Source organism: Colossoma macropomum, unplaced genomic scaffold, assembly GCF_904425465.1.
Source record: "Colossoma macropomum unplaced genomic scaffold, Colossoma_macropomum, whole genome shotgun sequence".
NCBI classification, from domain to species: Eukaryota; Metazoa; Chordata; class Actinopteri; order Characiformes; family Serrasalmidae; genus Colossoma; species Colossoma macropomum.
The window spans coordinates 2219310-2247207 of NW_023494808.1; the positions used below are offsets into that span (position 1 = coordinate 2219310).

General features: G+C 41.0%; 1 protein-coding gene across 1 annotated transcript in view; it reads left to right on the plus strand.

Annotated features, from left to right (window-relative positions):
• Nucleotides 1-6590: 6590 nt before the first annotated feature.
• LOC118797699 (calmodulin-regulated spectrin-associated protein 3) overlaps nucleotides 6591-27898 on the plus strand; it is a 38528-nt gene continuing 17220 nt past the window's right edge. The window contains 7 exon segments of the mRNA XM_036556969.1: nucleotides 6591-6738; nucleotides 13245-13519; nucleotides 15298-15438; nucleotides 15650-15736; nucleotides 18467-18499; nucleotides 24838-24885; nucleotides 27718-27856. Coding sequence (XP_036412862.1) covers nucleotides 6591-6738; nucleotides 13245-13519; nucleotides 15298-15438; nucleotides 15650-15736; nucleotides 18467-18499; nucleotides 24838-24885; nucleotides 27718-27856 — 871 coding nt within the window.

Sequence of the window (27898 nt, forward strand, 5' to 3'; positions counted from 1 at the left end):
TCTTTTTCATATGGGTAGATTAAAGGCTGAACTTCATGCTTTTAACCACCAGGTGCCGCCATTTCTGCACTAAGTAATTAACCCTTTACCTTTTAGCAGAGAACTTGTAGAGAGGAGAATTATGTCCAAAATGAATGGGTTAATATGAAACATTTGAGCAAAATCATACCTAGATAGCAAAATTTGTCTGGCTCACTTGTGGGCCACATCCTTTGTTTGTTCTGGCCCAATATACGGCTGGGTCCTCAGCCCAGATCTGGCCCACACACTGTAAAGTGAGTAGAACTAAACAATATGGCCCAAATCTGGTCCCAATTTTTCCCAACTACATTGTCCGTCCACGATATTCACACCAGAATTGTCTCACAAATATTGACATGAGACAAAACGGTATGAAGCTGTCCAGGATCTGGCCCTATTCTGGCCCACATGCCTAACGTCTACCCAGTAGTCAACCAACACTCACATAGAAAAGCCAGAATCGACCCAACACTGTCTGCTATGTGAGTAGTTTATAAATGCTTAAACATTTTTAATGTAAAAGAATAATTCATTCATTTCCTGAACAACATAAAATATTTTAACACCACTGTTATATTTTAAAGAGCTTTTAAACTCAAGTTATAGGAGTTTAAAATGGCGCCTCATTAACGTTCATGATGTCAGTGAGCGCAAACAGCCAATGAGCTGCTCCGCTCGCCAACCAATCAGCACTCAGTATCAGTAATGTGAGCGTCCTGCTGTCCAAAACCTGTTTGCTGTAGAAAGAAGGAAATGTACAGGTTTTCTTTGCTTTTTTAGTGAAATACATCCTTCTACTTTCTAAAACTAAAGGAAAGTTCTGGTTCAGTAATTAGAAAATATTTTAACTTTTTGTTTTTAGCCGTTTAGCTCCATTCACTCCCATTCATTGAGGACTCAGTCGTGGGCGCCCTCTGCTGTTTTGCAGTCCTGTTTTTGATATAACGGGGAAAACAGAAAGAGGCCAGACTCCTCATAAACCGGCTCTGCTTTTAGTTCTGACGGTACAATCTGATTGGCTGAGGAGTGTTGTACCCGTTGACAATATAAATCAACTAGACCCAGTCATCCTGCTGTTTTCAGCTGAGGTCAATCTTTTTTAAAAAAAGGGCATTATTATTTTTTTGCAAACAAAATACAAACAATAATGGCAGTGCTGCGTGCAATAATTTGCATAACACAAACAGAGTCCGGTCAAGTACAAAAATACTATTAAGAAGCAAATAAATATATAAATATGGGCTCCTGAGTAGTGCAACTGTCTAAGTGTTGACCTATTACATTACATTGGACTATACATAGCTGGACAGGACTATACAGGTCTATGCAAGACTATACAGGACTATTCAGATCTATCCAGGACTATACAGGACTATACAGGTCTATCCAGGACTATCCAGGACTATACAGGTCTATACAGGACTATACAGGTCTATCCAGGACTATCCAGGACTATACAGGTCTATACAGGACTATACAGGTCTATACAGGACTATAAAGGACCATCCAGGTCTATCCAGGACTATCCAGGACTATACAGGTCTATACAGGACTATACAGGTCTATCAGCGAGGCATCTATAAAAAAAGGACCATCCAGGTCTATACAGACATATACAGGTCTCATGCAGTATTTGCATAACAAAGGACCCATCCAGTCGTCTATACAGGACTATATAACAGGGCTCCTGAGTAGTGCAACTGTCTAAGTGTTGACCTATTACATTACGTTGGACTATACATGTCTATACAGGACTATACAGGTCTATGCAGGACTATACAGGTCTATCCAGATCTATCCAGGACTATACAGGACTATACAGGTCTATCCAGGACTATCCAGGACTATACAGGTCTATACAGGACTATACAGGTCTATACAGGTCTATACAGGGCTATACAGGTCTATACAGATTTATACAGGACTATGTGACATAGGGCTATACAGGACATACAGGGTCTCATAACATGTTGACATATAAATAAACTAGACCCTGTCCTCCTGGACTTTACAGGTCTCTATACAGATCAAACAGGGCATTATCCATGTCTATACAGGACATATACAGGTCTATCATGGCATGCCAGGACAATACAGGACCAATACAGGTCTATACAGGACTATGAAGGACCATCCAGGTCTATACAGGACTATACAGGGCTCCTGAGTAGTGCAACTGTCTAAGTGTTGACCTATTACATTACATTGGACTATACATAGCTGGACAGGACAATACAGGTCTATGCAAGACTATACAGGACTATTCAGATCTATCCAGGACTATACAGGACTATACAGGTCTATCCAGGACTATCCAGGACTATACAGGTCTATACAGGACTATAAAGGACCATCCAGGTCTATACAGGACTATACAGGTCTATACAGGTCTATACAGGACTATACAGGGCTCCTGAGTAGTGCAACTGTCTAAGTGTTGACCTATTACATTACGTTGGACTATACAGGTCTATACAGGACTACCCAGGTCTATACAGGACTATACAGGTCTATCCAGGACAATACAGAACAATACAGGTCAATACAGGACTATACAGGTCTATACAGGTTCATACAGGACCATACAGGACTATCCAAGTCTATCCAGGACTATACAGGTCTATACAGGACTATACAGGACTATAAAGGACCATCCAGGTCTATACAGGACTATACAGGTCTATACAGGTCTATACAGGGCTATACAGGGCTATACAGGACTACACAGGTCTATACAGGGCTATACAGGACTATACAGGTCTATACAGGTCTATACAGATTTATACAGGACTATGTTTTTGATATAATGGGAAAAACAGGAAGAGGCCAGACTTCTCATAACCTGTTGACAATATAAATAAACTAGACCCTGTCCTCCTGCTGTTTTCAGCTGAGGTCAATCTTTTAAAAAAAAAAGGGCATTATTATTTTTTTACAAACAAAATACAAACAATAATGGCAGTGCTGCATGCAATTATTTGCATAACACAAACCCAGTCCAGTCAAGTACAAAAATACTATTAAGAAGCAAATAAATATATAAATATGGGCTCATGAGTAGGGCAACTGTCTAAGTGTTGACCTATTACATTACGTTGGACTATACATAGCTGGACAGGACTATACAGGTCTATGCAGGACTATACAGGACTATTCAGATCTATACAGGACTATACAGGACTATACAGGTCTATCCAGGTCTATCTAGGACTATACAGGACTATACAGGTCTATACAGGACTATACAGGTCTATACAGGACTATAAAGGACCATCCAGGTCTATACAGGACTATAAAGGACCATCCAGGTCTATACAGGACTATACAGGGCTACTGAGTAGTGCAACTGTTTAAGTATTGACCTGTTACATTATGTTGGACTATACAGGTCTATACAGGACTATACAGGACTATCCAGGTCTATACAGGACTATACAGGTCTATCCAGGTCTATCCAGGACAATACAGGACAATACAGGTCTATACAGGACTATGAAGGACCATCCAGGTCTATACAGGACTATACAGGGCTCCTGAGTAGTGCAACTGTCTAAGTGTTGACCTATTACATTACGTTGGACTACACAGGTCTATACAGGACTATACAGGACTACCCAGGTCTATGCAGGATTATACAGGTCTATCCAGGACAATACAGGACAATACACGTCTATCCAGGACTATACAGGATAATACAGGTCTATCCAGGACTGTACAGGTCTATACAGGTTCATACAGGACTATTCAAGTCTATCCAGGACTATCCAGGTCTATACAGGACTATACAGGACTATAAAGGACCATCCAGGTCTATACAGGACTATACAGGTCTATACAGGACTATACAGGTCTATACAGGGCTATACAGGGCTATACAGGACTATACAGGTCTATACAGATTTATACAGGACTATCCAGGTCTATGCAGAACTATCCAGGACTATACAGGAGTATACAGGGCTATACAGGACTATACAGGTCTATACAGGACTATACATGACCATCCAGGTCTATACAGGACTATACATGTCTATACAGGACTATACAGGACTATACAGGTCTATACAGCACTATACAGGACTATACAGGGCTATACAGGACTATACAGGTCTATACAGGTCTACAAAGATTTATACAGGACTATACAGGTCTATACAGGACTATACAGGTCTATCCAGGACTATAAGGTCTATACAGGACCATACAGGTCTATACAGGTCTACAAAGATTTATACAGGATTATCCAGGTCTATCCAGAACTATAAGGTCTATACAGGACCATACAGGTCTATACAGGACTACACAGGTCTATACAGGACTATACAGGACTATTCAGGTCTATACAGGGCTATACAGGACTATAGAGGTCTATACAGTTCTACAAAGATTTATACAGGACTGTCCAGGTCTATGCAGGACTATCCAGGTCTATACAGGACTATACAGGTCTATACAGGTCTATTCAGATCTATACAGTACTATCCAGGTCTATACAGGACTATACAGGTCTATACAGGTCCATACAGATCTATACAGGACTATCCAGGACTATACAGGTCTATACAGGACTATACAGGTCTATACAGGAGTATACAGGACTATCCAGGTCTATACAGGACTATCCAGGACTATACAGGTCTATACATGACTATACAGGACTATACAGGACAATACAGGTCTATACAGGACTATACAGGGCTATACAGGACTATACAGGTCTATCCAGGTCTATACAGGACCATCCAGGTCTATACATGACTATACAGGACTATCCAGGTCTATACAGGACTATCCAGGACTATCCCGGTCTATACAGGACTATACAGGACTATACAGGTCTATACAGGACTATACAGGACTATACAGGTCTATACAGGACTATACAGGGCTATACAGGACTATACAGGTATATCCAGGTCTATACAGGACCATCCAGGTCTATACATGACTATACAGGACTATACAGGTCTATACAGGACTATACAGGACTATCCAGGTCTATACATGACAATACAAGTCTATAAAGGACTATACAGGTCTATACAGGACTTTACAGGTCTATACAGGACTTTACTGGTCTATACATGACTTTACAGGTCTATACAGGTCTATACATGACTTTACAGGACTATACAGGTCTATACAGGACTATACAGGACCATTCAGGTCTATACAGGAGTTTGTTGCCCCGAAATCTGTCATCCATATCTGTGGAGTGAGTCTCATGAAGAAGTATACACTGCGCTTGTTCATTTTTACAAAGTAAACAAACAGAGTTTTCTTTAACATTGCCATTTAGCCTCTTGGCATTTACCATAATATAGGAGGTGAATACAAGAAAGGAAAAAGAATATGTAATGAGGAAAATATAGTAATAACACAGAGAGGGAAGCAGAAACTCTGCCTGTTATAGATCAGCACTGCTGAATCCTATTATTGCTCTGAAAAAATAAACAAACAGAAAACCTGTTTACTTTTTCACAGTGAAGAGACGCCCTTTGACCATCTGCACCTTTATAGCACACCAGCTTTCCTTCCAGTACAGCGCGCTCCGTTCCTCTCCGTCTGCCCTGCAGAGACGGAGTCTCTTTGCAGACTTCTGATTTTTTTTGTCATTTTCCGAATGTGGCCATGATGATCAGTGTGAACTGCATAATGACTCTACGGTCCTCGTTGCCACGAAAAAGGGTGTTTTTTGCACACAAGCTTTAAATCACAACAACAGAAGAACCATTTTTGGTGCTGTATAGAGCCATTTCCAAAACATTTCTACATACAGTCTTCAAAAAGTTCTTCAAGGGTTCTTTACAAAAAGAAAAAAAACAAGAGCACTCATAAGAACCGTTTGCATGATTGAAGGGTTCTTTGCATGTTAAAGGGGTTCTTCGGTTTGATGGAGAACGTGCTGAAGATGGTTCTATATAGGAACTTTTTGAAAAAGGGAACCAAAAGGGGTTTGTTATTATTACAGTGTCACGCTTGAACCAATAAAGAACCATTTTTTGTGCTGCTTAGAACCATCTACAACACATTCTCCATCAGTCTGAAGAACCCTTTAATCATGCAAAGGGTTCTTTGAGTGTTCATGGTTCTATATAAACCCACTGTCTGTACTAAAGAACCCTGGAAGGCCCATCTTTTTGTGAGTGTTACTGCTATTATCACTCTTAATACACGTTCTAGATATGTTCTAAACGACTCAACCGTTCTAAACGATCTAAACCAGGAACGTTCTATGCACGACCTGAGCATTTAGAACGTTCTAAGTGTTCTAAGGTCAGAGATCCGTTTCAGGAGCCGAGCGTTCTGAGTGTGAACGCTGGCAGCCAATCAGAGCGCAGGAGGGGCGTGGCCTGTTCCGAATACGGGTGGGAAATAAAGCACGCCCGTCTTTATGAAGCGCGGCGCTGGAGGAGGAAGGATGCGTCTGTTCTCCTCCATCCTTCATCCCTTCTTACCGGAGAGCGAGTGTGAACGCCGCTGGCCAATCAGAGCGCAGGGGGGCGTGCCCTGTCCTGAATACGGTGTCGCTGAAGGAGACGGCCGCTTGTGCACGAGCGGCTCTGGCGATGGTGGACACGGCAGGCGCGCGCAGGCCTGAGCTCGAGCCTGATGTATCGGTGCCGGAAATCACTCCGCTGGACCGGTACGACCCAGGCCGAGCCCGATCGCGCGCGGGGATCCGATGGCTCATCGGCAAGGCCTACGGACGCGCAGGTAAGGCTGGCTCGAGCACAATAGGTGTGCGCGTGCGTGTGTGTGCGTGGTAGGCTGTGATGGAGGACACTGAGTGTGTGTGTGTGTGTGGAAAAAGAGAACAAAAACGGGCCGTTTTGCTTTGTGTGTGTGTGTGTGTGTGTGTCTGTGTGTGTGTGTGTATGTGTGTGGTGTGTGTGTGTGTGAGACTGCACCGGTCCCCTCGCGCGGAGCCGCCGGGAGACTGACACGCCTTAGAGCAGCAGTGTTAGGCGGAGCGGCGGCTGTTACAGAGACGGAGCGGCAGGAATACAGATGCGGCTCTGCACGTGAAGGGTGCGTGCGGGGCATTAGAGTGGTGGGCTATGGAGGGGCGCGCCCCTCGCTACATCGCTGAGTGTGTGTGTGTGTGTGTGTGACTCAGTGAGCTCGTCGTGCTGTTTTGTCGCAGATTCAGAGCCAAGCGCAGTCCGGGGTGTTGGATGTAGGGGGTGTGTTATATGTGCGCGTGTGACGTCATCTGGGTTAGTGTGCCAATGTGACAACAAAGACATATATACGGGTATGAACGCATAGGATAGACAGATATATAGATAGATAGATAGATAGACAGCTAGATAGACAGAGACAGACAGATAGATAGACAGACAGAGAGACAGACAGATAGATACATAGACAGACAGATAGATAGATAGATAGATAGATAGATATATAGATAGATAGATAGAAAGACTGACAGGCAGAAGTGTTAACACAGATAGATAGAGAGAGAGAGAAATGGATGTATAGGCAGAAGAATAGATAATTAAATAGGTAGACAAATGGATAGATAGACAGATAGACAGACAGACAGACAGACAGACAGATAGATAGATAGATAGATAGATAGATAGATAGATAGAAAGACTGACAGGCAGAAGTGTCAACACAGATAGATAGATAGATAGAGAGAGAGAGAGAGAGAGAGAGAGAAACGGATGTATAGGCAGAAGAATAGATAATTAAATAGGTAGATAGATGGATAGATAGACAGACAGAAGGGTAGATAGACAGATAGAAGAATCGCAAGAGAGAGATAGACAGGAGGATAAACAGATAGATAGACATATGGGTAGATTGACTAGACAGACAGATAGATGGATAGACAGACAAGACAGGAGGATAGAGAAATAAACAGACAGGCAGATGGATGGATAGATCGATAGACAGAGAACTTTATTAGGACACTGTACTAATACTGGGTCTGGTTTCCTTTTCCTCTCTAACCAGCCTCAGTTCTTTACGGCATGGATTCCACAAGATGTTGGAAACATCATAAACATTAGGAATGTGTCGATACCATTTTTACAGCATTCCAGGGTTTTTAATACTCGCCGATACCGAGTCGATACCACACTGAGTAACCTACTCAGAATGAAGTGGTTGTTAGTGTGAAAGAGCACAATGGACCTTAACAGGTAAACCATTAAAATCTAGCTGATTTTAATGAAGTGCATTAGCTAGTTATGCTAAAGTATGTTTCATAGTTTTGATCCTCATCTATCTCTTACAGCGACATCAGGAATCACATCCCAGCCTAACGCATCTGTGGAGCTCACGCTTTGTCTTGTTGAAGTATTTTTAACTGGTTGAGCTGTAGCTGATTGTCCTCTAAAGCCAGACAGACACTGTGATTTTAGACATTTTGTTCTTTAGTGAGTTAGTGTACGTTTCAATACTCTGTCTTGTTTCACACTGTACGAAAACACTTGGTCCATGCTGTGTGCAACAGCCTCTACAGACTGTCTGTGAACAATTTCAAACATAGTGATTTCATTCAAGATAAGACACTAATTACTGAGCAAACTCGCTGAAAAAAATGCAGCTATCTCGCTATTCTATTCAGTCAAACAGAGTAAAGTCGGCATATAAGGACTTTGGTATTAAATGTTGACTTTTTCACCTCCGTTTTGTTAGCCTACGTGTCTCCACCCATGTTGGGGAAGCGGTTGTGAATGTGTTTGTGTGTGTTTAAAAACAGGCTAAAATGAACATCAATGAACACATGACTCAACCTGGCAATGAATGAGGCTCTGCTCAGTGGTCACTTTAAACGTTCCGCCTTGGCAGGAACTTTTAAAATGACCATTGACCATTGAGCAGAGTCTCCTTCATTGCCAGGTTGAGTTATTTGTTCGTTAGCGCATCACATGCTATTTTTTATGAGTCTGAGTAAATGAGCATGGTGTCGGTCCAATAGCAGATACCGTTATCAGTATTGATGCATCTCTAACATATGGTTGCACTCAAAATTATTCAACCCCCCTCAAAGTCCAAGGCAGTTTGGTAATATAAATAAAATTAATAAAATCTGTCAACCACGGCTTTAGTAAACAGTCATTTTTATTACATGTTTAAGCGATTCTAAGAACACAAAGTTGAGTCTACTGCGAACAGTTCAAATAAAACGTCATTCTCTCCACAAATGTCCATGTGCAAAATTATTCAACCCCCCAAAGTCAGTATTTCGTGGCACATCCATTACACTTTGTAAACTCCAATAAATGCTTCCAATAGGTGCTCAGAAGCTTCAGACATCTCTCTGTTGGAGTCTCTGCCTGTTCCTCACGTGCAAAACTTTAAAGCTCATTAACGTTCCTTGGTTTCCGAGCCACCACAGCTTTCTTTAAATCCGACCAAAGATTTTAAATGGAATTTGAATCCGGGGACTGAGCTGGCTACTGAAGGACATTCCAGGACTGATCCCTGAACTGAGCTTTGGTTGACTTGTCTTGAAGATCATCAAGCTTCTGGAATTTTCACCAAGGCTGGAATTTCAACGAATCCTTGATGCCAGTCAAATGGCTGACATAGCCAGTTCCTGCAGCAGCAAAACACCCCACAACAGGACTGACCACCTCCAGGTTTGACCCTGGGGATGGTGTTCTTTTTGTCATATCCTTTGCTGCTGTACTAGAAGTTTTAAACTTACTTATGATACCTCTAACTGTGTCTCTTTGAAATTAAGGTCTCTGGGATCTTCTTGCAGCCGTTGCCCTTTTTGTGCAATGAAATGATTTATTCTCGTAGCTTCTGTAAGAGCTTCTTTTTCTTTTACATGCTTGCAGCTGAGCTTCAGCACCTACATGGCTGGAATTTATACTTACACTGATCAGGCATAACACTATGACCACCTCCTTGTTTCTGTGCTCATTGTTTATTTTATCAGCTCCACTTACTATACTACTTTGTAGTTCTACAGTTACAGACTGTAGTCCATCTGTTTCTCTGATACTTTATTAGCCCCCTCTTACCCTGTTCTTCAGTGGTCAGGACCCCCATGGACCCTCACAGAGCAGGTACTATTTGGGTGGTGGGTCATTCTCAGCACTGCAGTAACACTGACGTGGTGGTGGTGTGTTAGTGTGTGTTGTGCTGGTCTGAGTGGATCAGACACAGCAGTGCTGCTGGAGTTTTTAAACACCTCAGTGTCGCTGCTGGACTGAGAATAGTCCACCAACCAAAAATATCCAGCCAACAGCGTCCTGTGGGCAGCGTCCTGTGACCACTGATGAAGGACTAGAGGATGACCAACACAAACTGTGCAGCAGCAGATGAGCTATCATCTCTGACTTTACATCTACAAGGTAGGAGTGTCTAATAGAGTGGACAGTGAGTGGACACGGTGTTTAAAAATTCCAGCAGCTGTGTCTGATCCACTCGTACCAGCGCAACACACTAACACACCACCACCACATCAGTGTTACTGCAGTGCTGAGAATGATCCACCCCCCAAATAGTACCTGCTCTGTGAGGGTCCATGGGGGTCCTGACCACTGAAAAACAGGGTAAAAGGGGGCTAACAAAGTATCAGAGAAACAGATGGACTACAGTCTGTAACTGTAGAACTACAAAGTGCACCTATATAGTAAGTGGAGCTGATAAAATGGACAATGAGCGTAGAAACAAGGAGGTGGTCATAATGTTATGCCTGATCAGTGTATATCCCAGCTGAAGCAAATTAATTGCCATTTTAGAGAATTTTGTAGCCTCACAGACTAGCAGTGATTTAGAAAAACAGCAATATTGAATAGGGGTGGAATAATTTTGAGATTGCTGTTTTAAAAAATCATCATTTTACTTTTAAATATAAAATCATTCATTTTCACTATCAATTTGAATAGATCACTCAGTTGTAGTGTATATATGTAGATTGGAACTAGGGCTCATGATATCTACAACATAAATACAGAAATGTATATAAGTAAGAAAACATTTTAAAGGGACCCCCTCCCACCCACCCTTGTGAATTGCTTCCCCAATGTATAGAATTCTGATCAATACAGTTTAAGACGTCTGGGTTCAGAAACAGTCCATATGTCTGCACTCTGAGTGAACACAGCTTTCTAGCAAACTCCAGTACTTTTATATGCATTTGTCACTACATTCTTCATGTCTTAATTTGGTTTTGAATCTTCACTGCGATTTTTACACACTACCACTTTCAGTATTATGTTTTATTTTTAGTTTCTATGTGTTTATTTTGTGTTTTAAATCATTTTGTCTGGTGTGTGATTGTCTGTTGTTGCTATCATGTTGTCTTAGGTGCTGCACAGCAAATTCCTACCAATGCTGCTGGTTAATGTGGCAATGAAGTCTTTGAGTCATCGACTTGAAGCCATTTTACTTACTATCCAGTGAACCTAAACATGGTTTCTGAGGTTTATGTGGAATGTTTACAATTAATCGGAAAAAAATAGTTTTCTTTGGAGGATATTTTGCTTCACAATGCTGTGCATGTATCCCTCTAAACTCCCATAAATGGAGTTTAAAAATATAATTTAGAGTAGAATACAGTAGAATGGAATAAAGCTTTATTACCCATTTTGGGAAAAATTGACTTTGAGCTCGCCAGGTTGAAATGCCAGATATGCCAGGAAATAACACTAAAAAAGGCTAAAATCTTCTTAAAACTATCATAAAACAGTGTCGCAGTGAATTCATAACCATTTCATGTAGTAACTTTCTGTGAGGGAGCTTTTAGAGGTGGATGTCTGGTTCGTATCACCACCACTGTGAACAGTTCTGACTTTAGACCAGAGCACTTTTTGTCTTTAATGATGAGGAAAAGTTGAAAAATAAGTGGAATTCTAGTTTAAATGTAGAGAACAAAGAGTCTATTTTCCTGAAACGCAGTCATGCCAGGCCTTTTAGCCAATTACGGATATGCTTATAGTACTTAAACCTCCCTATTCTTATTTGTGTGCTCTTGAGCTGCTTATGTAAGCACTGAAGGAGGCCAGTGTTTCTTCCTCCACATCACTGCTGCTGCTTTGCACAGGCTCTCTAAATGTGGGTCAGCGTGGGAATCCCTCTGTGTGCTGCGAGTTCTAGCTCTAGTGTGCTGGCGGGTGGCATTCGCGTGAAGGAGACCCATCAGTTTCTATCTGTATCAGACACTTGTTCCAGTGACTCGACCAGTCTCTCTCTCTTTCGAGCGGATGAGATGATGTGGTGTCAGATTTATCAGATCTTCTCTCACATCCAACTCCAGGTCCAAAAGGAATAGCACTAGAAACTGTAGAACAGACTCAGTTTATATCACAATACCTACATTTAGAGTCGGTTATTCATTCAGCCTAATGAGAAACTGTAGAACAGACTCAGTTTATATCACAATACCTACATTTAGAGTCGGTTATTCATTCAGCCTGATGAGAAACTGTAGAACAGACTCAGTTTATATCACAATACCTACATTTAGAGTCAGTTATTCATTCAACCTAATTAGAAACTGTAGAACAGACTCAGTTTATATCACAATACCTACATTTAGAGTCGGTTATTCATTCAGCCTAATGAGAAACTGTAGAACAGACTCAGTTTATGTCACAATACCTACATTTAGAGTCGGTTTTTCATTCAGCCTAATGAGAAACTGTAGAACAGACTCAGTTTATATCACAATACCTACATTTAGAGTCGGTTATTCATTCAGCCTAATGAGAAACTGTAGAACAGACTCAGTTTATATCACAATACCTACATTTAGAGTCGGTTATTCATTCAACCTAATGAGAAACTGTAGAACAGACTCAGTTTATGTCACAATACCTACATTTAGAGTCAGTTATTCATTCAACCTAATGAGAAACTGTAAACAGCCTCAGTTTATGTCACAATACCTACATTTAGAGTCGGTTATTCATTCAGCCTAATGAGAAACTGTAGAACAGACTCAGTTTATATCACAATACCTACATTTAGAGTCGGTTATTCATTCAGCCTAATGAGAAACTGTAGAACAGACTCAGTTTATATCACAATACCTACATTTAGAGTCGGTTATTCATTCAACCTAATGAGAAACTGTAAACAGCCTCAGTTTATATCACAATACCTACATTTAGAGCATATTATTTGTTTAAATGTATATATATATATTTATTTCTTTTGTATGTTATGCTGTACACCTGCATCTTGAGAAATTCCTTGTATACGTTGCACTTTGCTAATAAACTTGATTCTGATTCTCTCTTCCTCTCCAGACAACATCCCTGCAGATTTGTCTGAGGCTCTAGCTGATGGTCAGTCTGATGATGGATTCGGCTCTGCAGTGGAACGCGTCCTGCTGTCCAGTGAGCTGTACTGCAGCGCTTTCACTTCTCTCCCACAAGCAGTGTCTCAAACACACACCGGCTCATCGGCACCCCCTAGAGACCATGGCAGCCTGCTGCAGGTCCTCCAGCACCGCGGCCTGGCACCAACACACTCACAGAAACCCATCACAGACGCACAGCTTACCTGCAAACCCGTCAATATGGTGAGCATGGGTGCTGGTCTTACTTTGGCTAACACTTTTATGACATATGTTTGTTTGTTTGTAACAACAACAAATGTCTGTTCCTAGCGAGGGAGGGAAGACAGACCCTGCTGATTGCCTAGATAACCTCAACCATACAGCAGTTCTTCCAGTTTAGCTAGCTAACATTAACCTGACAGGTCGGCCAACTAATGTTACAGCCACAACAGCTATTCCTAATGAGAGGCCAGAGGGCTCCTTCAGATCAGCAAGCTAACATTAGCCCTGAAGATCTGCCAGGTAACATCAGACTCCCATGTTGGGGGGGGGTCCCATTTTGGCTGGCTACTACAGTGTTAGCTGGCTGCTAACTCACTCGCCATAGTGGAGCTGATGCTCCAATGTCAGTAAAAGTCTCTGTTCTAGGGTGGTTCTGCACTCTTCCTCACAGTAACTGAGATCTTCCTCGTCTCCTCTTCTGTAGAGTCTCTGTTCTAGTGCGGTTCTGCGCTCTTCCTCACAGTAACTGAGATCTTCCTCGTCTCCTCTTCTGTCTTCAGTGTGAGAAATGAGGAACAGTCACTCTTCACTCCAAACTCTTGGGAAACTGGGCGAGTTTTCAGATTTACAGATCTGCTGCAGCTCATTGTAAAGTTCTTCAGAGGAATCCGGGCAGAGTTGCAGTTTCTAGGCCATGAAGGACCAACTGAGTGAACCAGTCTACTACAGCGCCACCCTGAGGCAGAGCAGTGTTGTAGCTCTAGTTAGTTAAGATCACCAAAGACAGAAGCTGATTGTGGGTGAAGCAGAAAAACAGTGAGCTTCACTGATACTGGATTTGAGTGTCTCTAAAGGTCAGCATAATGTCGTAATAAGTTTATTTTTAGGGGCCCCTAGAATTTTGATTTTGAGACATTCAGGGGGTCCAAGAGGTTATTTAAGGGGTCCTGGACCTCAAGGACCCCTGTATTTCACATATGCACTCACACCTACAACAGCAATTCCAAAGGACACAGGTGTCCTCTGTATTTGTTAGCTAACATTAGCTCGACAACAGCTACTCCCAACAAAAGAGATTAGAGTGCTCCTCTAGATTATCTTGCTAACATTAACCGTACAACAGCTGCTTGTAATTAGAGAGTAACAGAAGAGTGATCTTCCTGACTACCTAGCTAATTATAGTCCATAAAAGCTATTGCTAATGAGAGAGAGTAGAATGACCCTGTAGATCAGCTCGCTTACGTTAACTATACAACATTTCTAATGAGTGGTGTGTTCCTTCAGATCTGTTCGCTAATGTTAGCCTAGGCAACAGCGGCTCTGTTGACAGATCTCTTCTATTGTCCAAGTCAACAACACCACCTGTTTATATTTTCACATTTTCATTTTTATTTTTCTGCCCATTTCTTGTTAATTTTCTTCTAAATCTGCTATTTCTTTCTCTTCCTCAACTCTTACGCCTCCACATTTCTAGCCATTTCTGTCAATTTCCCTTCTATCCTCCTCTGCTGAGCTCTCTATTCAGGGCAGATCACCAGGCTTACTGTGAATGTGCCTATTTGGGATGGATGAGTGTGTGAGTGTGAGTGTGTGCCAAGAGCGAATTTGGATTTTTTGGGGATTTTAACACACTGTACTAATCCTCAGCTGACCTTAAACATTTTATATTTCTTCGCTTGGTTTGAGCTTCTCTTAGATATCCTTAATTTGCATTCCAAAAGATTTAACATACCAATGTTCCTCACTCTCACTGGGTGTCTCTCTCACTGGGTGTCTCTCTCACCTCTGATTGGTTGCAGGGTGCACATTTGGCAGTGATTGAATCGCTGATGACGCTGGCTGCCATGGAGACTGTGGGTGCGGTCAAGATGGCCAAAGAAGCCGACCAGTTTGGCGATGGAGCAAGCTGGGAGAATTCTCTCCTCTTCTGGATCAACAAGGTTTAATTCTACAGCCTGGAGTCTAGAATCTGAACGCCCATCCTGAATATAGCAAATATGTGTGATAACTTTCAGAGCAAATCTCAGGTCCTGTGTAAAAGTAATCTCAGCTGCCACACAAGTAGATTTGCCACAGTGTAGGTGAGACAGAGGAAAGCCTTCAAACTATAATTTGTTTCAGCTTAAAATGTGCATTGTTTGTGTCTCACAGCTCAATCAGAAGCTGAGGGAAAGTACAGAGGCAGATGATGCTCAGAAGTCACAGCCCTGCACAGATCTACAACCAGCCCAGCCATCAGTGAGTACACAGGCATACAAAAAAGGCACACAAGTGCAACCAAAGCTGCTGCGGGTACTTTTCATCCCCTTTTTCTCAAGTCCGGTTGGTATGTCTTGCGGGAGCTCTTAGACTGGATTTTAAGATAGGTTTTGTGACCACCAGCAAAGCAGTGACCCACTCTCAGGGTGTTTTCATACCCAGAACTGCTGCTTGTTTGCGAGTTCAGTATGTTTGGTCAAGTATGAAAGCTGTTTTTGAGCCCAGGAGTCATCCAGAGATCCGATATCTGGTCCTCCTGAAATCCGTGGTCTGGGGTTCACTTCCAGCAAACTGGTGTGGTCAGTTGCTCCTGGCACTATGTGTGGGACTGTGCGATTGGTTCATTTTGTAGTGTGACTGCTTCAACTAATTGCGTGACTTCCTTTTTCAAGTTTCATGATGCCATGTTCCTGTATGGTGAAATGCCATGTATCCAAAATGCGCTGTTCCTCGCCGCTCGAGTGTTTGTTTGCATGCAGAAAAGTGACATATGGAACTGCACAATCAATCCACGGTTCGAATGGATTTCTTGTGTCTGAAAGCAAACCAGCGATAATGAGCTCCTCCCCCAGAACAGCCCAGAATTGGTCCTGGGTGCAATCTCAGGTATTCGGGACAAGTGTGAAAATGCCCTTAAGTTGCCCATAGAGGACCTTCTTGGGAAGTCAATCCTCTGACGCCTTGATGGTGTGGTTCAGATGAGCTGATGGATAATGATGGTACTCTCATTGCTCCTTTTGTTCATCCACTTCAGGATCACTTTAGATGCGACATTGTCCTGCCAAGTCACTTTCAAAATGTGTTTCAGGGATTTTATGAGCAAAGACCCAAGTTTTTTTAGGTTGTAGCTCGGAAGTGTACACCCATGCAAAAGTGTGGACAGACATGCTGTCTGATAGACTGCAACTTTGGTGCTATGTGCAGGTTGCTGTTAGGTACAAGATGTCCAAATGTGGATGAAGCCTATTTGATGTGGTTTCTGGATTTCCTATTTGCTTCCACAGACTTCAGAGAAGGTAGTTCCAAGGCATTTGAAGGATTGTACACAGTTAAATGGAGAGTCTGTGGTAGAGAAGATTGGTTGTGGTGATGGAGTGGAGATGTTAACAGATGGCTTTGTTGTGCTGTATGCTTTCACAGACACAGTAAGTGTCTGCAGTAAGTGCCACAAGAGCCATCCTCATACTGTGGCTTAAGAATGATAGCTTAAAGCCTCCTGATGTCAAAGAAGTTTCTGTTCAGCCTGAAATCAAGAGCAAACCTACTGTCTGCCTCTCGGTCTCAATGCAGGAGAGTGACACTGAGGATGTAGATGTTAGATTTTAGAACTAGATGTTAGATGTTAGAACTAGATTCTTGTCTTCCTGCTCTAACTTTGTAATGAAACCTTGTAGTCTCTGTTGAAGTCTGTTGCATTAACACCCCCCAGCTGATGGATTCAGCTGGAATCACTCTTCTAAGGGTATCAGGGTACTGTAAGTGTAATTACTTTTTATGCCATAAGATTTCCATAAGATTTGGTTAGGTCTCTCTTTCCTGAAGGATCCTTCACCAAGACATTTGTTAGCAGTAGTGGGTTATTACTGCTGGTTTCCACCCTGAGCAGAATGCCCTCATTGCCTGTTAGGAGAGATCTGAGAAGGCAATATTTGGGCCACCTTGTCTTGACCTTTCCCAGATTGGGGAGAGCTGTGTATTCTCAAAATAGGGCTGCTGAGATACACAGAAGCCTTCCAAAAGCAACTTATCGCTCATCCCTGTTGGTAACAACCCTGACTAAGGGCTCCCAGATCATTAAACCCTGCTTCCATTACCAGGTATCCCATCAACAGACTTCTTTGGCAGTAGAGACTTTAAGCTAGCAGTACTAGAGATATCTAATTTCGTTTAAGGTGACCAAAGGTCTGCTACACCCAATATTACATACTTTGCAGCAATAAAATGTGCTCTGGTGGCAAGGGGTAGACATGAAAGGATTACCACCCCCAGGCAGTAGGAGGCTTCCAGTAGTCCAGGCACAGCCTCAAAGCCTGCTGCCACAGCTTGCTTTCCTCCGAGCGTTTTCCTAACATTTAGCTTTAGCCTGCATGTCACATTTGGGCACCACTGCAACTTTGAGGTCCTCTGCCAGTTTATCTGAGGTCGCAGGCACCCAGTTACTGTGTGGCCTTATTGGACTCTTGGTGATACAAAAGGTGTGTACTGGCAAGGGAAATCTTACACAACCATGCTGTATCTTAGTTCACTGCGACAGCTAAACAGTGGCAGCAAGCTGCAAGTGAGTTTACTCAACTGTAAAAACAAAAACGTTGCAGAAGAACGTTTCACTTGGCCGACTACAGTCAGTGTAAAACCCAGTAATGTATCGGCGTCTGCTCACACATGAGCTTAGCAGGCAGATTTTAACGTCAGCATTACAGGGATTTTGACTTCAGCTTGTGTTCACACTTAACGCCTTCCTATTTAATTACCGTTAAATTCTTAGGTGAAAGTGCAAAGGGTTCTAATTTCTTGAAGAACTGAATTAGAGCAAAAATGCGAAACTCTTAGGTGGCCCCAAGGACATGTGGAGAAATACTGCACCCTGTGGTGGTCACCCCACACACAAACACCTGTTTATCCTTTTTACTAACTCTTTCCACCATAGTCACTGACACCTTTTCTTTTCCTCTCTCTCTCTCTCTCTCTTCTCTTGTCTCCGTGTAACAGTGTCCAACACGCTGGTATTGGAAGCTGGTCCCAGTGAGTACTCAGTGATGCATACACACACATACGTTTTCTCTCTGGGCTCTAGAAAGGACAGAAAGCTTTGATGGTTTAATGACTGCTTGATTGCTGAACACATTGGCATGAAGGTTTTTATCTATCTATTGATTTATCAGAAGTCGGTAATCAGAAAGTGCTTGATTCACCAGTAGATTTATGAGGCAACAAGTAGGGCTGGGACAAACTTTGAAAAACAAACTTTAAGACCTTTTTACACTGAATCCAAACTTGACAAAAGAAGACACAAACCAAGTTTTCAAAAAGTAAACATTGACACCAATGCCATCTTCCACATCACAGCTCACAGTTGTATGTTTGTCCATTTCTTTTAGACTATTTTCACACTCAGTTAATTAACCAATGTCAGAATCAGAGTTTTAGTTTTGTGACATTGTGTCTCTTATATTTGGTTCAGTTGGTTTTACATTGTAATGGCTCAAGGGCACTTAATTATACACTAGTGCTCTTTAATGGTCAGACATTTTGCAGGGATGAAGTGCTTGTTTACATTCAATTTGTCACCGTTTGAGCCAAAAAGCTCCTACTTTGCATTAAAGTAGAAATACTTAACATCTATATGTATCACAGTCAAAGCAATAACAATGAAACTTAATTGATATCTGCTTCTTTATGATTCATCAGTTTGTATACAACCAATCAGGTCAATCAGCCTTCATTATTATTTTTTTTTATTGCTCGTCTGCCATTATTAAAAGCAGCTCATGTGTCTGTAAGGTGTCAGACAATAAAACAGGCAGGTTATACTGACAGTTCAGCATCGACGAGCTGCTAGAAGAAGAGGAAAGCATGCTCTGGTGCCGGATTTCTGCATTTGGTGTGGACCATCACAAAAATATGCTTCCACCAGCAGCAAACTGAGACAGGATTAATTTGGAAGCGAACAGAGACCTGCCGTTTTTTTTATCAGACCATTTTTTATTTGTTTAGAGTACGCCCGAGCATGGGTGGAGTGCTTATATTTGTCAGATTGGACTGAACGGAAGAAAAAGTTTGATCAGTCCGCATCAAATGACGTAGGTGTGAAAGCGTGCTTAGTGCTCAGAGCTCCAAACTTAAGTAGAACACCCGCTGTAGAGCTTGATGGAACTCCCTGTACTACTAAATGTTTTTAGCAGAATGGGCTGTTACCCAGTACCTCTGGCTGGGTTTCCAATCAAACTTTTTGCAAATTATTCAAAATTTCAGCAGAAAAAAGGTGAATTAAGCCATCCACTACTGTTATTTGCAGAAACTTCAGATGACGTAGGCTACCATGATTAGGGGCTGCATAAAAAGCAAAATTAACAGATTTAACTTGTTTTTTGCTTTAAGTAGAATATTATTTACAGCTGTTTGCCATCTTTTTATGGCTGTGTTGTTTACAGCTCTGAGATGCTGGGCAGGATGCGCAATGGCCTGCCTAATGAGGGCTGAAATCTCGTTACCACCCCAACAACATCTAACTTGCATCTGGGAACGCAAGCGCACCAGACAGTTCTGGGAGCATGTTGTGCAGAGCCATTTTTCAAGCCAGCTTTGGATTTAGAATTTCAAAATGTTGAAAACAACCTTTGAAAAGCTAGGCACTGCGATCAGACCATCTGTAGGAATCATGGAATCATATGACCTGATATGTGATTATTTACTCAAAAATCACTTTTCTTCGCATTTTGGGTTTAGCCAAAATAACTTTTCCACCTTGTCCTATCGTAAAACTCTTTTTGCGATATTTGGGTGTTTTTTTTTATTTGTTGTTTTGTAATTTGCAAAAAATTAGTGTATGGTAAACCCACTTATGTCTTTGAGTCGCACTGGATACAAAAAAGAAAACTTTGTTACCGTAACTACTCAATAGATCCAATTCTCCCAGTTTGTTGCAATTTCAAGTTTCAATGCATTAACAATCACATCTGCTGTTTTCATCAATACAAATGAACTCAGTGGGGAAAGATCTCACAACAGTTAAACATTAAACCAGAATTACAAATGAATAAATACTGTTTCTTATGCCGTTGTGTGGCAATACTCCAAAGACATATACTTATTAGTGTGTATGTAAATGAAGAAAACTGGGGTGGAGTGTCAGATCATGGATTGGAGCTCAGAAAGCTCAAGCATACAAAAGATACTAGCTATTGATTTCATGGTTGTTAGTTGTTGCTGAATTATGGGTAGTTATTGTTAAATCGAAAAGTGGTCCCAGCCCTAGGCTCAAGCTGCACAGGCATGTGTGCAATTTTTCTAGGTGTAGGTGCTTAGAAAAAATAACATTCAAGATAAAAGAGCACAGAACAAACAGAACATAAAACAATCAATTTTTTCATTTACTAATCAGATATATTTGGCACAAGATAGATTTTGATGAGACTCTTTGGAAACTCTTGGAACTTTGGAAGCTTTCTGTCATCAAACTAGAGCAGGGCTGACCAGTCTTATCCAAATAGTGTCACATGGCTGCAGGTTTTTGTTCCACCAAGGTAGGAGACCACATGGTCAGCTGTTTGAAGACCAAGACCAACTGATTAAACAAATGTAATCAGGTGTGTTTCTGCTTGTTCAGAGTGTAAATCTGCAGCCACACTGACACTTTGTGGATAAGACTGGACACCACTGAACTAGAGCCCAAGATCCCGTTTACACACTCTGTACCATCATTTTTCTACATCTGTGTATCTCATCTCTCTCTTTATTGCACTGGTTTTCAGCCCCAGAAACCTTCTGCCTGCTTTAACACACCTTTTTTCAAATCATGAAGAACTACAAAAAGTGAAATTTACATATTTTACCATATTCCATATATAGTTGATCAGCCAAAACATGTTTGGCGTCTGAAGTTTCTTTAACCTTCCGTTACTTGTTATCTACATTAGCTTCATAGCTCCAGTGCTAAATCTAGATAACAAGTAATGGAAGCTTATACCCCACCAATTAGCATGGTGCTAACTGTATGCCTAAATCATCACACACTTGGCTCAAATAGGTCTGCCTATTTGGTTTCTGACACTGAATGACATACGTCTATCTACAAAAATATATATGACTTGTTAGCTACATTTGCACCATAGCTCTAGAAACTAAGGTAGGAAACTTAAGGCACCAAACAGCCCTGCTAAAAAAAACAGCATGGACCAGCAAGCATTTCATGCTGGTCTAAGATGGTCTATGCTAGTCTATGCTGGTCTAGAACTGGTCCGGTTCTGGTTTAGCTGGTTTAGCATAGTCATTTTAGTTGACCAGCATACCAGCATCCAAAGCACAACATATCGCTGCTGTTGGAAGAAAACCTCGTAGCTCCATTCCATCCGTTTTTCATTTTTTGGCCTAATTTGAAAATACCTGTTCTTTACATTGTATGTAAATTTCATGATGAATGGACCAAAATAAACGGCCCAACCTTACTTGGCAAAAAGTCTGGTTCCATTGACTTACATTAAAAGTAAACTAGGTTTTTTCCTTCTCCTGTAAAATTACCATTTTGGAGATATGAGGTTTAATTTCCGACAACAGCGATTTGTTGGTTTTGGTGACCAACCATGCTAGTCTATGCTGTTTTTTCTAGCAGTGAGGTCTTGGCTGATTGACTCCATTTGCTGTAAAAGGAACACTGTAATAAATCTATCAACATTTCTATTTGATTTATTGTATTATGACGTGTATCCGGACTGATACTGGAAACCATTGCTTTATCTTTACTCCATCTCTTTTTTTAGGGGTTGCACAACTATTCATTTTTACTAGTCAACTAGTCATTCAAAAACATTGGTCATATATTAAAACCAAACAAAAAAGAATGAGTGTTCCAGGTATGGGACTTTCCTAGCAGTTGGCTAATAGGGTCTCAGGCAGCAAACACTGTGGTTTGAGGTGTGAGGTGTCCACTGCAGAAGAGTTTTTGTTGTATTTCAGTTTCAGCCTCACTCTGCACACAGAAGTACACAGACTGTCTGATGTAAACTGCACACTAAAATCACCACAGCTCCCATAATATCTACTCTCACTGAGAGTTTAAACTGGTTCTAGCTAACCACACTTCTGTGCACTGGTTTGGTCTCAGAAAAACTGAGGCTGTGTTTGAAATAGCCTACTACATACTGCTCGCGTACTGACTGTGCCCAAAAGTAGTTCGTGGTATGAAGTATGTGACCAACATGAATTTCTCCAGTACGCCAAAGATACCCGGACTGATCTGGCAGACTGATCTTACCACTGATTAACAACAAACAATTAAACCCCTTAAAATCCCAGGCTTATTACATACTGAGGCTTATTATTCAATTACTACAGGGACTTCAGTGCAGACTTGTTAAGCCATTGTTAGATTATAGAAGTGTGTAATAAAACTCTGGGCCTGCCGGTGGACCCTGACCATTTAGGGGGTTAATAGCCCCAGATTTAATCTTATATGGATACATAAATTAAATAAAAGGAAATAATACAGCTGCTACTGCATTTACAGTAACCTACTAAAGTTGTTCTCAGCCAAACAATCCACTCAGCATCGGCTTTTCAGGCTCCCATGTGGAATCACGCTGCTTATTACTCAGTCAAAACTAGCTCATATTACCAACTATGAATATAATTAAACCGTAAAGACTGACCTTCCAGCAAACGCAGGAAACCAGGTGTCTTCATAAACCACACAGGTTTGAATCTAAAGAGTACTTTTTTGGGAAAATCTGCTTTTAGCTACAGGAATCTCTAAATCTTCGCTCTCTGGTGTCACATGAATATTTTAAGCTTTTGGTCTCTAACCAGCTCCCATCAGCCCCGCACTGTTTCACTTGATTTTAGTTAAGCTTTAAAGTGATTTTTGGTATGTTTTTAGTTATTGTTTCATTTTTATTATTCTGTTCTTATTTATATTAATACTGCCAAGGTATTGGTTTACATCTTTTATTTCTTTATTTATTTCATTAATTTTATTTTTTTTATTAATTCTTATTTTATGTTATTTATTAAGTTACTACATTGTTGTAATTTTAACGATTAATTTATTTAAATTTTTTCTTAAATTTACTACTATGATTTTTATTATCTTTTAGCATTTGTTATGTTTTTACTCTTTAACCTCTCAATCACTGATTTGTGTTTTGGCTCGGCTACACTGTAAATGAGGGTCTCCCTAAATGTACTCAGAGTTTAAATAAAGGCTGATCGATTGATAGATCGTTTGATAGATCGATCGATTGATTGATTGATCGATTGATTGATTGTTTGATCGTTAGTTTATTTGGTTTTGGAGATGAGTAGAAAACACCCTCCACTCTGTCATGATATCTCATAAAACTCAGCATCTCTTAGCCAAAATGTAGTCCACCTGTTTTGGTAAATGTGGAAAGCAGCTAGCAACGGTTGCTAAGCAGTGATTGGAGGTCTAAGGAAAATGGGGTGGGTCTTGAGATTGATCTGATTGGTTCAGTCTCTGATGTTGGCAGTCGTCACACCGCTGCCTTGTATTATAGCACGCGGCTTTAGTCACATGCTGAACACAGTACACCACTGTATTTCAGGCACTGTCCTCAACCAGTCGACTGATGCCCACAGCGCCCACTACTGGATTCATTAGTCAGCTAGTTAACTAGTTTTTTGCAACCCCTAATCTCTTCCTCTTATTTCTGACTGTGTTCATGCTAACTGGTTCTTCTCTTTCTCTTACATCACTTCATTCTCTCTTCATTTCTCTCTCCTTCATTATGTTTGATGTGAACTTGTGTCTCTGTTGCTGTGATGTTTGTTTTGTAGTTGTGGGTCTTTTTTATTCTGTGCTCCAGTGTTTTTATCCTGATAGTGGTGGTAACGATAATTCTTTTGTTTTACGTTGTTTGACTGGAGCAGGGCGGAGCCTCACACATGTGCCTTATCAGAACCATTCTGATTGGTTACTGGATTTTTGACGGATACGTGAAGTGATGGTAGCGTTTTTGTTGTTTTTGTTGTTGTCGTCGTGCGAGTTGACGTCTGTACGCCCGTCCTTAAGTCTTCCTTTTGTGTTTCTACCATCAAAAATATGTAAAATATATTAAAAGAATCCTCCTTTGACCAATCAGAAGCCACCTCTCAACCCTCAGCCAATGAAATGAAGGGCTTCCACTGTAACCCCGCCCACTGATTCTTTATAAACGGGTCAATACGAAATTCGGCAGACGGCGTAAAGCATGCGGAATCTCTCCTAAGACTCCGCCCCTTCCCGTTTTGTTTGGGTTTATTTTGCTCCTCCTCTTCCTGGTGTAACTGTGTGTGTGACTCTGGTTGCCTTGGCGGCGGTTGCCGTGGCATTTACGCCTGTCCTCCTCTCTCTGCCATCCTGCATCCAGCATGCCATCGCTTTTTGTTTGAAGGAGTCGGGGAAAAAACCTCCTGTGGTAACGTATCCGCCAGCCTGCTGTCTCCATGACAACCACCACACAAACACACAAACAAACAAATAAACAAACACAAAACAACAACCAACACCCCCCAACCCAACAACACCTCCACCCCAATCCAACCTCGTGGCTGGATGGAAGTGCTCACATTTTCTCTTCTTACTTTCTTTTTTCCTTCTTTCTTTCTTTTTCCTTCTTTTGTTTTCTTTCTTCATTTTGTTTATCTTTCTTTCTTTCTTTCTTGCTTCGTTTTGTTTGTCCTTTTTCTGTCCTTCCTTGTTTTTTTCTTTCTTTCTTTCTTTCTTTCTGTCTTCCTTTTTTCTTTCATTCTTTCTTTTTCTTCATTGTCTGCTTTTTTCCTTCTATCCTTTCTTTCTTTCTTTCATTCTTTCTTTCTTTTTCTTCATTGTCTGCTTTTTTCCTTTTATCCTTTCTTTCTTTCTTTCTTCTCTTTCTTTCTTTCTTTCTTTTCCTTCTTTCTTTCATTCTTTCATTCTTTCTTTCTTTTTCTTCCTTCCTTCTTTCCTTTTATCCTTTTTCTTTCTTTTTTACTTTCTTTCTTTCATGTTGTTTCTTCTTTTCTTCCTTCCTTCTTTCCTTCCTTCCTTTCATTTTTCTTTCTTTCTTTATTTTATTTATCTTTCTTTCTTTCTTTTTCTTTCTTTTTCCTTCTTTCTCCCTTACTACCTCCCTCTTTTTCACTGACTCATTCTCTCTCTTTCCTGCTCTTTTTCCTCTTTCCTTTTCTGCCTCTTTTCTCTGTCTCTCACTCTCTCTAGACTCATTTACTAATTCAGTATTTTTGTTCCTGTTTGTTAGTGTAATATCTGCTGTTATGTGATCTGATGTGTTAAAGCACATTTCCACACTGTCGCCTTACATTATTTCAGTTTGTTGATTCAGTTTGTTTTGTTGTTTATTTATTAAATATTCTTTTTTTTCCTTCATTTGCCCTTGTTTTTAGTTGGTAGCTTGCTGCTGATGGGGAACATCTTTGACTTGGGTTAAGTTTATTTGTGTGTTTATTTGTTTATGTGTTGTTTTTTGTTTGTTTTTAAAGTAGGGATGCACCGAAATTTCACTCTCTGAAAAAGGAGAAAAAAGGTTAAATATTTTGACCAGAAAATCCAAAAATGAAATGAGGAAGATTAAATTTAAGACTTTACAAATCGTTTTAATGATGCTGAGAATGAGACACAGTAATTAAAACGCTGTTCGATTCTCCAACACCGGTCAGCACAGACGCATTCAAACAGTTTGAGCAGCAGCGGATCAACAGTGAAAATATCAGCGATTGTGACTGATTTCACGGTTTCTATGAGGGACATCAGACCCGAGATTTATAATCTCTGTTCATGTGGAGCGTCAAGACCCCCAAGAACGTCTCCGCTGCAGGTTTGATAGCATCAGAAAGCATGAGTTCATATGTAGAGCACAACAAAATAGAAACAGAAAGGAAAGTCCCTCACGAAATAAAGGTACTAAACTGTCTCTGGGGCAGTACCTGTTTTGTCCCTGGTGTGGGACCCTCAAGGGTCCATCTCAGTACCTTTAGTCAGGGAACATAACTGAACCATAATCCACTGAAATGATATGTTCTAAGCTGTACTGACTCCACACACCCCGTCTCGTCTCCAGGCTTTTATTTTACTGTTCTGTTTTAAAACATTTGGTTATGAAAAGGTACAAATACGAACTTTTCACCTGGAAACACTTATTTAAGGTTCACAATCAGACCTTAAAACCACATTTACACTGTTTGTACCTTGAGGAACGAAAAATGTACCTAAACAGAACCTTTATTTCTAACTGTGCTGCGAGCACACTGACACCATCTGTACATACAGGTCATGAAAAAAATGACTACAAATATGAAGAAATAATGAAAATAAAAATGAAAAAATAAAGGAATTCAAAGCCTTGGATGACCAACTGTTCTCTGTTGTCGAGGGCGTTTCATTTTGTGATGGTAATCATTTTTTAAATAATTTTAGTAATAGTAGTTATGTAAACTTTTTATTTGTCAGTTTTTTCAGTTTCGGTTTCTGTTTACAGTCCTGAATTTCAGTTTTGGTTGCGGTCAAGCATTTTAATTTCGGTGCATCACTATTTTATAGCCAAAATGGAACCAGAATTTAGAGAATTTTATAAATTTATAATTATCATTTTTTCTTTATTCCTGTTTTCTACACAACCACTTGTTCACTGCCTCACTCATATTTGCTGCCTGTGTTTCCATGGCTTGGCCACTAGATGGCGAACTGGACTGAGCTTGAGCTGAGCAATCCTGCCTTTGTTTTCCTCCATTTTTTCATCCTTCACTCGCTCTCACTGCACCCTGTAGCCGTGGCCCTGTCTTGCTGCTGTCCCGTATGTCTGTAGGTGTGCGTGTGTGTATGAGTTGACTTCTCAGCTGCTGTGCACTTACTATTACAAACACACCCTGTTGGCTGGCTTTGAGACGCTGTTGTTTTGCTTCAGTGTGTGCTGTGATTCAGTGAGTGACTCTATATTACTGTATTAATGTTTGTCCTGTGAAGGAAAATTGTAAATATACTGCGAGCCCAACAGCGATCTGTCATAGGAGTGATTCCTATTGCACTGTTGGATTCCTATTGGAGATCCAGTGAATGCTCTGAAACTGAAACTGAATCAAAACGGAAGAGTCGCTCATTTCGGTGAGCGATTCTTCAAAACAGATCCAGTAAATCAGATTCAATACAAGTGAGAATGAATCTGATTCACTGTAGTGACTCTGACTCATCAACTAAATAACCCTTTCTCCAAATCTCTCTTTCTTTATCCTCTCTCTTTTTGCCCTCCTCTTAGATCCGCTATAGGAAAGATAAAGTGCGCTCTAAACAGACTCCTACCTTTTCGGTCGTGTCCGGAGTGAAAGATCTGTCTAACGGCTGTGCCATCGCTGCTGCTATACACTTCTACTGCCCCCAACTTCTGCCCCTGGAGGGTAAGAGAACATGTATAAAGCTGGGTAACCAGACATACAGAC